Source organism: Haliotis asinina, chromosome 12 (genome assembly GCF_037392515.1).
Source record: "Haliotis asinina isolate JCU_RB_2024 chromosome 12, JCU_Hal_asi_v2, whole genome shotgun sequence".
Classification (NCBI taxonomy): domain Eukaryota; kingdom Metazoa; phylum Mollusca; class Gastropoda; order Lepetellida; family Haliotidae; genus Haliotis; species Haliotis asinina.
In genome coordinates, this window is record NC_090291.1 from 10,635,370 (window position 1) to 10,650,397 (window position 15,028).

A 15,028-nucleotide genomic window follows, 5' to 3' on the forward strand; every position below is an offset into this window, starting at 1 on the left:
TTCGTCAGCGTTGTTCAACGTTCATTTGGAAAACAAGATAATTCGGTTTGTGTATGTCTGATGCAGTTCACGACCCAAGCAGAGAATGAAGAGCAACCAAGCATGCAAAAATCCTCAAACAAAAGTGAATCTTGTTTCTTGACAGATATAGCGCTTCGGCAATATTCAAATTTAAAACATCGATATATCGTGGCCCACTCGATGTATCGTATCGGGATATACGACAGTGTAAAATATTTCATCGGTTCACTGTATCGACGGGCCGTGGATCGACGCAAAAGAAACATTAAACGCCTTCCTTAATGCCGGAGGTGCTTCTCTCAGCTGAAATCATAGGAATGATTCTTTTACAATTTTACACACTCTATAACAGCTGTTTCTTGTGGTTGAAAAGTAGTTACTATAAACTGTTTATCTTTGTCTGAAACCTCTCGTTTGGACATCTAAATCGCTGTCTTTTTGTTTTTCCTTTTCAGCGTGGTTGAAAATAGGACAATTTACTTCCTCCGAACATGGATTACCTTTTGTTACATTTGTTTTGACAAAATATCAATCTGAGAATATTTCCTACATGTTTCGATGTCAAAGGTCTCAGCACTTCAAATATTGCACCACAAATACAGACTGATAAAGATCGCAACAAAACTACCTTACAGGGGGCATCAAATCACCGGACGTGACGTCACCAACAGGACACGTGTATCCGGTTCGGCCAATTTCCGGTGCACGTCCAATTTCCGTCTACAGCCGGAGCGGGAGCGTGTGCCCATACTGACATACAACAAACATCGAGAAGATTTATGAGAGTAATTTCCTCAGTAAGCTTATAGTACAGTATACTAACCACGATGATCGTGCTCTCAGGTTACTATAATATAAGGGTTTCATGTCATCTCATTAGAACTGAGCGTTGATTATGGTTTTCTCTCTTTTATTTATTATGAAGATTTGCTGACTGAATATCTCCATTATATGAACGGCTAAATATAACGAGGTTTTCAGAATCCACTATTGTTGTAAAATGAAAAAGTGAGTTAGGTTTTACAACACTCTTGGTACTATTCTAGCAATGTCACGCTGTGGAACACCAGAAATGGTTTTCACACATTGTACCCATGTAGAAAATTAGACAATCGAACCCGACCACCGCGTGTCACGCTGTGGAACACCAGAAATGGTTTTCACACATTGTACCCATGTAGAAAATTAGACAATCGAACCCGACCACCGCGTGACGGGCGAACGCTTTATCCACAAGGCTACCCCATCGTTCCCAAGCAGGAATGAACTTTCAGCGGGAGAAGACGGACATTCGCTTTACATTCTGACAGATGATTAATTACCCCGGATTGAATGGAATTACATTCTCCATTTAGTCATAAGAAAAATAATTATTTCTGTGACGAAATCCGGGCTCCACCGAGTGACATATCTGTTTCACTAATCCGGAATAACAATATAACCTTCACCCGGAAAACACTCACCTTTCTTATCTGCTCGTGGTGCAAGGTGTGTTTACGTTAGTTATGCAATGCAGATATATGTGAACATTTCACTCTTTCCAACTGTCATAAAAAGGTTTTCTTGTGCACACATTTCTTTATAATCAGAATGAAAGAGAGAGAGAGATGGGTTGTACGGCGCTTTTAGCAATATTACAGCAATATCACGGCGGGGGACACCCATTGTGCCCATGTGGGGAATCGAACCCGGTCTTTTTGGCGTGACGAGCGAATGCTTTACCCACTAGGCTACACCACCGTCCTAATCAGAATGAGATATTGAGGTTCTCTTCACACTTTTCTGTTTCCGTTAAATGATGCATGGAATGATGTATGCGAAAAGTACATTGAAAGATTTTGGGGCGGTAGGGTAGCTTTCGCGTTCGCTCGTACGTCGAGCACACAGGTTCGATTCCTCATATGAGTTCAGTGTGAGAAGCCCACTTTTGTTATTCCCCGTAGTGATACTGCTGGGATACTGCTAAAAGCGGCGTAAAACCATGCTAACTCGTGACTAACTGGAAAGCTTTAGTTATCCCACGAGCTGCTTAAACGTGTTAACGGAAGAATCTTGGTGCACGGATCGAAGAGATTCGTTTCCTTCGTTAAATCGATTGGTTATTAACATTGATACCAAAATCCAAAATTGAAATGTAGTGCGTTTAGCTTGCTCTTTTTTGTCAGTGACCTACAATTGGAGCTTTTGTGATCATTGTGTCAGTGATGCTCCCATAAGTTATCCATTGTTTTCAATCATCAGTCGTATAGTACGATACTGGCCACCATCTTGCAAAGCGATACAAGGGAGATAACTCCTTTGAGAATGTGCGGTGACGAACTGACTGGAGTCCATCACAGTAATATTGACCTACAGAAAAATGAATCAGTGACGTTGTGACTGATCATTTGTATATGCCACATTTATACAAATTTAATAAATTTCAGTCTAAATTCCAAGGCGATGAAAGGAAAGCGACGGGAATTTGACCTGCCCTTTCTCGCTGAAAGCAATATGATGGAGCTCGTCAATCAACGGACAAGCGGCTTGTGGAGCGCACGTAAAATATTACCTTACGTTTCATAACGGTCCACGTTTACGCTTTGTGCGGGATGATGATGAGTGGAAAGGAGGTGTGATCAAGAAGATTGATATAATCGAGTGCATCCTGTTACTATAACCTTGACATGCTGTTATCGTTGCATTCAAAGGTTGTCAAATAAGTATTTTCATCACTGAATAATCAATTCCAGGGACGGCAGTTTTATTTTACTGTTCGCTCTTCACGCCGTTGATCCGTGTTCAATTCCCCACATGGGTACAACATGTGAAGTTCATTTCTAGTGTTCTCTTCGTGAAATATTGCTGGAATATTTCTAAAGAAGGCAAAACATTATTTCCTCATCCATATCTTTATGGTTCAAACGTTGAACGGTGGCGGTCAGGACATGATCAGGTAACACCGCTGCCAAAGCAATGAGGATCCAAAGTCACGTGTCAACAAAGTCAGCGAGTCTCACCACCCGATGCCGTCAGTATTCCTCTGCGACAAACAAGGTTTCTGAAGATCAATTTTAACCCTGATCTCCAGGGGTTCCAAAAGTCTGTACCAGACTGAGATTAAATAAAAATATTAACTAAACTAATCTGAATGTGATGAATCAGATAATCGGATGAAGCAGGTTACATTTTCAAAGGAAAACATTTACTAATAAAAAACAACTAAATGTAGAAAGAAATCCACTAGTGTTTTGATCTTCATAACCACGACCACATGCTTCTCGATATGGCACCCTTCATCTTCACCATTGGGGAGATGAGGGAAGGGTATTTCCACATAACAATTACTCACTCAATCACAAACGGATACCTAGTCCAGAAATGTTCCCACTGCTCTGCACAGACACAGTAGGTATCTCCAAGGACTCATCCCCCAGAAAGACTCTACCATCAGAGCAGTTAGGATAGTCTACAGTCACCGAGTCTCTGACACACTGCACACTGTTTTCGTTTAATAATTCACGGTTACTTATTTTCATATCAATCGATAGCGAATAGGTAAGACGATCATAGAACAGTTTATCCGAGACTTTAATGTATGTGAAAGTCTTCAGGCATCTTTTCAAAAGAGGATCCAGTTGTTCTTCTGGCACTTCTTCTAAGATGACTATTATGAGATGTCGTCGCCTTTCGTTGATGCTCTGGTTGTAAGCTTGTAAGAATTCTTCCATAGCCCAACCGCTTTTGACAAAACTGGGTGTTAAAACAATGATTGTGTGTCTACTATTCTGGACACTGTTGATAATGTTTTCAATGATCGGTATCCCTGGAATAAAATCTCTCCCATGAATGCAAAGGTTAAATCTTGATGGCTTCGTTCCTTTAGTTCGAGGTTCCGAGCTGGGTGATTCCTCACGTGTGTTGCCGGTTGCCTCCAATCTGTTTGCGAGGACATCAATGACCCAGTCTTCATCTTCGTTGCTGTAGGAGACAAACGCATGGAATTGCTTGGACCCAAGACCGGGATGCGCACCACTGCAGAGTGGATTATTCAGACGCGTGTAGAAAAGGATCCGGATTTCCTTACGATAGATGAACGTTATGAGAACAATACCGAGAACAATAACAGTCGCTACCATAACAGCTACAAATACCACTCCAGGAGAATCGTCATTGGATGAACACTCCAATATTTCACCTGTCAAACTTCCCAAGGACTTGCCTGCCAAACGTTTCGGCTGAACACATTTCATATCTCGGATATATTCATACTTTTTCATTTTCCCAGTAAAGAGTGATCTGTTCGACAATGTCTCAATAAACTCCCTGAGATTACAGTCACAATATATAGGATTGTTTCTGATATCGATGAATGTTTTCGGTTGATTCTGAAGATGGTCGAGGTCAAGACGAGAGAGAGTCGTTATGTTGTTGTACTGCACATTTATGTACGTGTCATTTGCATGGTTTAAATTGAATTTCGTTTCAAAGGTAATCTTTTCCATTTGGTTGTGAGAAAGATCCATGTGCTTCAGAGACAAGAAGTAAAAGCTCCAATCTCTCAGCTCTTCTGGAACATCACGGATATAGTTGGAAGAATAGTTAAGAAATTCAAGAACAGGAAACTTGTTGTACTTTGTCAGGAATCTGTGGTAGTAGACTGACAGGGAACTGCTGACGCTTTCATCAAGGGCGCGGAGCTTCTTGAAATTGCATGAGACTTCAAGGTTGCGCAGCTCAGTTGGTAGAAATAAGATACGACAAGATGGGTCCTCCGGGATGACAGGTCCGTCATCCTTTGGGGGAAGAAAAAGCTTCAAGCAATGCTCCAAGTCATCATCTAGAACATAGGAAATGTTTCTGAAGACGACTTCTTCTATGGTTTCTGCCTGAAGGCAGTCAAAATCGGACGAAACGTTTGCAATTCCTTGGAAGAGTTCTAGAAGACGTGAATGCACAATAAACATGGTCGAGTCAGTTATTTCGATGCTGGTCAGTTGGGAAGTCATTGTGTAGATATCTGGTCGGTTGTACTCAGAATACACATCTGTTATGTTACAGTTCCTCACAATCAGCTCCACCAGACCGGGGCATTTTATTGGCCATGGTAGAGATAGGCCAGAACTTGCCCTACTGCACTGTATCTCATACGAATATTGTTTACCAAACTGATTGTTTTTTGGTTCCATGATCCAGTTTCTGAGAGTAGCCAACTTCCATGTCTGCTGGTCATTTCTGGACAGGTTGCACGTAATTTTGATTAGTGCGGTGCGCTCGGACCGGGTCGCTGGTGCACATATTTCATCAAACTGGGATGGGACGAACTGTGTTTGTGAAGAAGACGTTGTGTTGTCTAGACAGAGGGACGACGCAAACAATAAGATTGCAAAGAACATCCTGGCCATAGGGGTTAGCATGGTTTTGATCATCTGAAATAGACATAAGAATAACATTGTCAACGGGGTCACTCAACTTGTTGACCACTGATTGCCTGGCAATCAGTACTTATTGTTTTTGAAGAATATTCTACGTTAGTAATACCCCTGCTAGTTCCAGAACCGGGTGAGAATTATCCATGCTTGTTGTAAGAGGGTACTATGGGAATGGGATGGTCAGATTCGTATCCCAGTTGTATAAATCGACGATCATGATGTTGATCACTGGATTGTCTGGTCCAGACTGGATTATCTAGAAACCGCCGGCATATAGCTGGAATATTGCTGAGTATGGCGTCAAACAGCTATATGGTGGCGGTCTATAAATAATCGAGTCTGGAACAGACAATCCAGTGATCAGCAGCATGTGCATCGATCTGCGCAATTGGGAACCGATGACATGTCTGAAATGTTAGCAAGTCTTCTACCCCTCATTTTAACGGGTTTCTCGTACACCAAAGTATATCAGACGTACAAACACTCATTCTGGGATAGTCTTGACGCGTCTGATGCACAGGCGCTCGTGTCATTACGGGGATTTTTTTTTTAAGATATGAATTTTTTTAGATGATCCCCGACTTGAAACTCTTCACAGTACAATGTCTAGATATGTTGTACTGTGAAGTGTTTCAGGTTGGGGGTCATCTCAAAATTTTGCGTAGATAAGTTGTACTGTGAAGCGTTTCAAGTTGGGGGTCATCTCAAACTTTTGTGTAGATACGTTGTACTGTGAAGCGTTTCAAGTAGGGAGTCGTCTAAAAAATTTTATATTAAAAAAATCTTTAATCATCGCAATGACACGAGCGCCTGTGGTCTGATGTAGTGATGCTTACAAATAACGACTATGTTAGTTGAGTCCAATGTCGGGGGACCAACTTTCAACATTTCATATGAAGCGGCTGACTTTGGGTAACAGCTGTTAACAGATCAGGGTGATTTAATTCCGTTTCCCATTTTTCATCAGGCAGTGTCTCAACTTTGACAATCGACATGTTCATTTTCGCCACTGGCCGATGATTTGACAAACTATTTTACAGTGATTTCAAAATTGTAATCCCATCTGGTACATGGTTTACGGTTTAGGTCCACATGTGAATACCTGACATAGGTTCTCATCCCTCAACATTAGAAAAGTGAATAATCATGTGAATTTTAATAGACGGTGATTAAATATTCCTTGTGCAAGAAAAAACAACCCAATCGAGTAAAGCTGAAACGTAAAAAGGTTTTGTTTGTTTTGTGTTTCTTTGTGACTTTGATATCATCATCATCGCCTATCGCTACACACATATTGTTATTACTGTTATTTGGGCGGTGGGGTGGCCTAGTGGTTAAAGATTCCGCTCGTCACGCCGAAGTCCCGGGTTCCATTCCTCACATCAGTACAGAGTGTGAAGCCCATTCCTGGTTTCCCACGCTGTGATACTTGCTAAAAGTGGCGTAAAACGATACTCACTAACTATTACTATCATTATTTTTGTTTGTTCGAAGCACAAAGACCCGTGAAGGTCCAGGGATAGAATAGGCCTTCAGTAACCCATGCTTGCCACAAAAGGCGACTGTGCTTGTCGTGGTTGACACATGTCATCGGTTCCCATTTGCGCAGATCGATGCTCATGTTGTTGATCACTGGATTGTCTGGTCCAGACTCGATCATTTACAGACCGCAGGAGTATGGCTAAGTGCGGCGTAAAACTAAACTCACTCACTCAATGCACAAACGCGTTATTTACGTCCAATGGAATCTGTTTGGATTTTCGAAGAAATCTACTTCAACGGATAATGGAGACTGGTTAATTTCAGACCTAGGCGGTATATTTATCGCGTCAACTTGATACATAAAAGTACTGGTGACCCATACAATTATCTATACTGTCACTCCGCCCAACTCCATGGCACATTAACACTCCTTTGACGTTAATATTCATGAAAGTCGGTTCCTTAGTATGCGCTTGAAAAGACTAACTGGATTTACATCAACTCCTACTGAACGTACAAGTATAAATGTATAAAACATTTCTTCAGTACTTCTCATTTTACATTAGGCAAAGTGCACACTTTTCTTTTTTATTTCCACCACACAGTCAGTGAGTTTCACTACCTAGATATCTGGCGGATACATATACCGCGCAGCCTCCAGGATCTCAAGAGGCGTTTTCTGGCCGGCTTGACGTCACATGCTCTTAGGTCAATATATACACTTGAACAAAATTTAAGCGCCAGTATTTTCATAGTGTCTTGATTTCACCACTGAAGATCACGAATACAAACTATAAATGTTTACGACTGAAGTAGCTTTCCATAGATTCTTGAACCTAAGATTGTCAAGACATGACAAGGAAAACGTTCTGCACGTGCAACTCCATTTCCCTACAATCTGAATCTTGAAAATCAAGTTTCACATACTTGCTTTCACCGGTCTGTTGCGAGATTCTCCTTTCACTTTAGAGTTAGAAAATCAGTCATGGTGAGGAGACAGTTAACTACCACTGAGAGATGGCAGGTGATAGGCATGAAATATGCTGGCATGTCATGCAGGGCCATTGCAAGACAAATGGGTTGTCATCACAGCGTCACCACCCGTTTAGTTGCCAATAATGTCAAAGACATGCATAGGTCTGGTACCTCTGGCAGAGTGGATAGACGTCTTCTCAGTTTAGTCAGACGAAATCCCTTTGCCACTTCGACAGATTTACGAATGCAGTTGGGTAACCACGAGAGACGCTCGACCATGACCGTTAGGAGTCGCCTCAGAATGGCTGGTTATGCTGCCAGAAGACCAGTAAAACGTCCACAAGTGACTGAGAGACACATGCGGAATCGTTCGATCTGGTGTCGTGCTCGCATGCGCTGGAACTTGGCAAACTGGAGAAAGATCCATTCGTCTGACGATTGTCGAATGTTGCTACGAACTATTGACGAGTACGTGTCTGGAGGCAAAGTAACACCAGATTTGCACCAAGGAACATCCAGGAGAACGTGGCGGGGGGTCTGTAATGACATGGGGTTGCGTTTCCTTCGAGTGCAAAACTTCCGCTCGTGACAATTTGAGGTAACTTGAATGGTCAACAATACCAAGATGCAGTTCTTCGTCCAGTGGTAGTCCCTCATTTTGACAACCGTCCTCTTAGAACAAGACCTGTGTACATGGACGACAATGCCAGGCCACACAGATGTCGTGCAGTTTGGGTTTATTTGCGTCAAAAGGCTATTGATATTCTTCCTTGACCAGCATGTAGTCCGGATCTCAATCCAATACAGCATCTCTAGGACATTCTTGGGCGGAAAATCAGACATCGGGAACCCCCACTTCAAAATCTCGCTGAACTTGATACCGCACTTCATGAAGAATGGAACCGTTTGCCTCAGAGAGCTATTCAACGACTTGTAATGAGTATGAGACGTAGAGTTGAATCTGTGGTCAATGTCCGAGGATCATACATACACACGTTACTGATGTTTCTGTCTTGCAATAGACTGTGCACTTCATAAGACGTCTGTATGACACCTGATATGACATGATGACATCATTACAGTTACTGGACAATAAAAGTTTTCAGTGTTTTATAACCCTCAAATTCTGGTCGCTGATAAATTTGCAGGACGCTTAGATTGTTTTTGAACACAAGATTAAGATGCTTTGAGACAACATTTGCTTAAAACAGATCTCGCTATGATTGAGTATCCAAAATAGCAGATCACAGTGGGTGGCGCTTAACTTTTGTGCATGTATATATGTAGTTATTCTCAAACAGTCTACACCAATGTTTAAATAAAGAGTGTATTTCCTTAATGTGCACAATAGTTTACTGCAAATCAAAAGTGAAAATATAAATACGTGTACAGGTACACATATCTCGGAAAACAACTTCAAAGGTTGTATACTCGTACATGCAATCACCGGGAAAGCTACAGGTGCCTCTCATGGATTAACTCCTGCTGGACATATTCGACTGCAAGTGGTCGACGGTAATCTTACCGGGCTGAGTTATCGGGACGAGATTCTGATCCTCTAACAGTACCATTCCTGTAAGATATGCATGACATTTAGGGTTGACACTCTTCATTGCAAGACAACAAGGACTAGGATTCTCACGGGTTGAAAGCGGGTGGAGTGACCAGCATGCTCGCTAGGCCTCACCCCAAATGAACATGCCTGAGATGAACTCGGATGACGTGAATACACACGTCACCCAACACTAGTGGATCTTCCTGGATTCCGCAGAGCCCTAGTAGAGGAATGGAATGTGACTCCGCAAGTTTCCTTTATGAACTTGATCAGGAGCAGGAGAGCAAGGTAGACCTGTGTCTTGGACGCGCGAAGAGGGTACACAAAATATTGAATGACCGTGTACTTCATGACTGTCACTTTCATATCAGCTGGCTGGTCTATACAACTGATGTTTGCTAGTGCTATTCAAACTTTTTGTTTGCACATTTAAATGATAAGTGAGTGATTGAGTGAGTGAATTTATTTTAACGCCGCTTCTAGCAATATTCCAGCAATATCACGGCGGCGGACACCAGAAAATGGGCTTCACACATTGTACCCATGTGGGGAATCGAACACGGGTTTTCGGCGTGACGAGCGAACGCTTTAACCACTAGGCTACCCACCACCGCTATTTAAATGATAAACAATATGATGACACTCTTATTTCAATTATTTCTGAAAAAAGTTTCTTTACATATGCTATAGTGAGTGAGTTCAGTTTTACGCCGCACTCAGCAATATTCCAGCTATATGGCGGCGGTCTGTAAATAATCGAGTCTGGACCAGACACTCCTGTGATCAACAACATGAGCATCGATCTTTGCAATCTGGAACCAATGACATGTGTCTACCATGTCAGTGAGCCTGACCTTTAGTCGCCTCTTACGACAAGCATAGTCGCCTTTTATGGCAAGCATGGGTTGCTGAAGGTCTGTTCTACCCCGGGTAGACCTTCACGGGTTACATGTGCTATAGATCATTTGACCCTGTGTTAATGACGCCAAGTATATGTTATCATGTTTACAATTATAAATGAATTCCGTGCATTACCTTACTCTCCTCATATTGTTTCCAGGTGTTTGATATCTTTGTACCTACCTTGTCTACATGTAGTTTATAGTATATTGCCACTGTTCCTTTGTGGAATGGTAATACAATGCATAAATTTTCTTCCTGCCCTTCTCAACTTATGCACTGACCTATGTTTGACTATGAACTGTATCTCATACAAGACCACGAGTCTACTGTCTATTGAGGACTATGGCCTTTGTTTCAAGTGATTCAGCGGCAAGTGACCGTATAGCAAATGAGCGCGGGCGTATGACTAGTGGCCTACAACCGTTAATTTTGTTCTGAACGCCTAAAGTGAAACTGGGTGATTAATATCATAAAAAAGAACCAGGTTAGAATTGGCAGGTTATTATCTCTGTCTCATGTTGTCGATGTTCATCATTTCGGTTGGTTATACTACACCCGAGAACAAAGTAGTCATAGTGTAAGTATAGCCTATACGACGGGTATGTGCAGTTTAATCAACGAACTGGTCGGTTATGCTGCTTCGCGCCCCGTATAACCTATACGTAAACAAGAAGCAAACAATACCGATATAACTCACCTGTGAATAGTTAGATGCAGTGCAGTAAATACAGCCCAAACTCCACCGATCGTTTTGAAGAGCAAGAATTTCTTTACGGACACGTCACTTTCATGTCGTATCTGGTAGCTGTGTCCAGTGAATACTGCACACGGAGACACCTCACCCATACAACTCCAATAGGTCGGTGGCAGATGTTTCAAGCCCCTACAACGAGAAAGGGGTTATCAGCCATCTTCACTTAGCGACATCGCGTAACCACTTTGCGAATATAACAGGTCCGGTTTTTTGTCACATTCGTCTTCTAATATGAGTTATATCAGTGTTATGCTGATATAATATTATTCCCCCAACAGATCTGCAAACATCACCCGTCCATAAGGGAGTGAAGGCTGCTTTGGCCAACAACGGTTACTCCCCTTTGTACTTTTGCAATCTGATCGTCAGATAGCACTGTGTCTATGAATATATGTAATTTTGATAGTAACAGACAGTCCTATTTAAATTGAGAAGAAGCCTCGTTGAGATGGGTGATCCGGAACCTGAGGAAATCTAAACATGCTTCATTTAGAGTTTTAGCGTTTCAGAAAGGGTTGGGCTGTTGGGGAAATACTGTAGTTCAGAGACTGTGAGACAGTGCTGATTGTCGTCAGTACGAGGTCATTACCAATATAAACTGTTGGCTGTAATCGAGAAAGCGTTATATGGTGAAACGGAAATGTTTTGCGTTAAATCTGAAATGAATATAACGAGTGCATAAACCGTCATTAATGAATTACGTTCAGTTTCAACCAATCACCCATATACTCCGTCACTCAACCACTAAGCTGTTAAATCATTCTCCCGTCACGCACAGCTCTGGGGTTTGATTCTGCATACCGTTATAATGTGTGATATCCATTTCTGATGGTCATCTTCATGATAATGCTTGAATATTTCTAAAAGCGCCGTAAAACAATATTCACCCACTTTCAAAGGTAAAAAAAAAACGCAGAACAGTGTTAGTATTCGTTCCTCAGAGCGCTACGCGTAATACATTTGTATCGCGTATCTGTTGTGCATAGTTTAGGCCACAAACAAGAACCGTTTCTTGTACTTTTAACTAGCGGCTTGCCAGGCCATGTCGACTGACGTACGACTGACTCCCATTTAAGACTGACTATTTTGTAGAAATGTTTTCGATGCTTCTATTTAGGAATGCGTGTATCTGGTATCAGCTGTAAACACACTGTCCATACACCTAACACACTTGTCCTCGGTTTGTGAAAAGACCGCCCTGTTTCCTTTATCACTATCTGTAAAGCGTATCAATAGGTCTTCAGAGTCGCCCGTGGGCCTGTATAATACGTGAACGATCTTTGTTACACAAATTTCTTTTAGGGCGGATCTTGTTAATAGTTTCTCCGCAATGCAAAGTTTGACGTAAATCGTCAAATCAGTTAAAGTATTTCTATTACAAGCCCGACTATTCAAGATGTCGCAATTGAAATTATTTATAAGTTATTACGCTTGGGTGCTTCTTGTTTGGTTGACAAGTCACTGAATGTCTATATGCATCGGATACAACGTGGTTAACGCATAGTATCGGGACCGGTGGAAATACGTCGAGAAAGGCGCTGTGCCGATATTAGACCAAAGTGTCGGTGAGTTAGTGAGTATGGTCATGCTCCGCTGTGAGCAATATTCCAGCAATATCACGGCGGGGGACACCAGAAATGAGCTCCAGACTTTGTATCCATGTCGAATCGAGCCCAGGTCCTCGGCGCGACGAACCAACGTTCTACCCACAAGACTCTCCTACCCCCACCACAGGGTCCAAGAGCGTGCACGTTCAGGTCGCTAGAAACGTGTACAAAGAACGAAGGAATAAGCATGGCATTATCTTATGCCTGCTTTCGCGTAATATTAAAATTGTTTGCCTCTGGTATTGGAGTTATAGCAATGTGTATTTTAGTATATTTCAGCCAAATACAGAGCGCGTCACCTTTGACGCCCTCTGATGTGCTGTTGTACCTGAACAAGAAAACAAAATGGGAGTCTCATCGTTTCAGGCATCTATAGTTCCATGGCGCACCAAATGTTCCAGCCATAAAATATGGATGTTTAATTCCGTTCTCATCCGGGAGATGGCGTTACGCGTCCACAAATTAGTGTTCCATAATATACAGATGTTACGTTCAGCATTGTGGGTGGATGTGCAAACAAACGCCCGACAATGAGTGAAACAAGATCTGCTCGTTTGACACAGACACGACATCTTGCAGCTTTTCACTGACAACATCAACTAACACTGCTGAGGCACGTACATGTTTCCCGTGTCACTGTGTTTCATATGACACTTGGGATATGACATCGTTGTGTTAACACACGCTTTTCATGTGAATTTGTACCCGGACTTGACACGATACGAAGGGATATGAAAAGATACTGAGCCTCACCCGGACAGTGATATGAATGCGCCTATTTTCACGTTTCACTTTTTATACATAATATCTGTCAACCTCAAGCAAATTGGCTTGCTATGTTCCAAATCTGCCATAATTGCATCATAAACATCCAAAAACAAGATGTGCAAGAAACATTTCGTGTGTTTTATATAGGTAGAAATCCACTGGATTCAAACTTAGATAGTATAAAGAACAAAAAAATAATTTAAGAAAAATATAATTTTAAAACTAACCTAAATAATAAATGATCATGCAAGTGTCAGCTCCAAACATATTGTAAACCGTGACAGCTTGAATATCTGGACCAAATGAAAGATCAAGATTAGAGTGTCCTTGAAAAACAGCCTCTGTTTAAATCTAAATAAAGCAATCCAAATCTTTGGCTGCTGATTATGATGGGAATTCATCAAATACCGTTCTTAACATATTTTTTATGATATGATCAGAGGACATACCATTATATGTATCAAATGACATATCGTTTTCATTTTCTGCAATCATTTTGCAAATATTATACCATACTGTATTGTGATGACTCATATCTCGTGAACCACATTACCCACATATGTGAAACTTTGGATATGGCCTTGCCAATCACCCCTTCAAAATAATGGAAATTTTACAAACATTGGACATCGAGAATATAGTTAGACTTACTGCATTTTTATATCCCCTTGAATGCGCCAAATGTCATTCACCAAGTGAATTATTATTGAGCCGATCAACGGATAGGTGAGAATGCGATTTTCGTTCTCCGATCCCCTTGGGAGAAGAAGCCCAGGGACGCTTTTGAGGCTGTTAGCGTCAGGACCATCTCATTCTACCGGGTACCCGTTAACTGGTTAGGGAACAGTAGCATATTTCAAACATTGGAGTATGATGACACTCATGTGGCCTAATGGTTAAAGTGTCCGTTCGTCACGCCGAAAACCCGAGTTCGATTCCCCACATAGGTAGCATTTCTGTTGTCCCCCGCCGTGATATTGTTGAAATATTGCTGAAGGTGTCGTAAAACATACCCACTCCCCAATTCAAGACGCTCAACCTGTTGTGATCGTTGGCTGTGATGGACTGTTGAGCCCCGAGACAGTATAGGGATTCCTGTTTCAGTGTTAACCTGTCTTTTTACCATTTGTGTATTTGTGGGCACCCCACTCATGTAAACCTGAAGCTGGTGTTTGTCATAAGCATCACCCAAAGACTGACTGGGTTTTCCGACACTCTCAGAAATTTACAGCAGGGGACACCAGAAATCGGCTTCACATACGGCACCCATACGAGGAATCGAACTCAGGTCTTCAGCGTGATGAGGTCCGACGCTTTAACGCTAGGCTACCTCACCACCCAGCACTAATTAAAAGCCTAATCAATGCTTGTTCATGGGTAAGTGGGGACTAACATGATCAGGGGATCAGACTCGCTGACTTGACTGATCCTTGTCTTTGCATCCCTACTGTGTAGATCGATGCTCATGCTGTTAATCACTGGATTCCCTGGTTTATCGTCACTTACCCCGTCATACAACCGGAATGCATCGTTAAATAAAAAACAAACTTTC

General features: G+C 41.9%; 1 protein-coding gene across 1 annotated transcript; it reads right to left on the reverse strand.

The window, feature by feature from the left end:
• Positions 1-3,183: 3,183 nt before the first annotated feature.
• On the reverse strand, positions 3,184-11,410 carry LOC137258933 (toll-like receptor 2). Its single transcript, XM_067796628.1, has 2 exons — positions 11,045-11,410; positions 3,184-5,429 (listed from the first exon to the last, which is right to left on the reverse strand). Exon 2 carries the CDS (start codon positions 5,427-5,429, stop codon positions 3,357-3,359), a length of 2,073 nt encoding a protein of 690 aa, XP_067652729.1. The 5' UTR covers positions 11,045-11,410; the 3' UTR covers positions 3,184-3,356.
• Between the last annotated feature and the right edge of the window lie 3,618 nt (positions 11,411-15,028).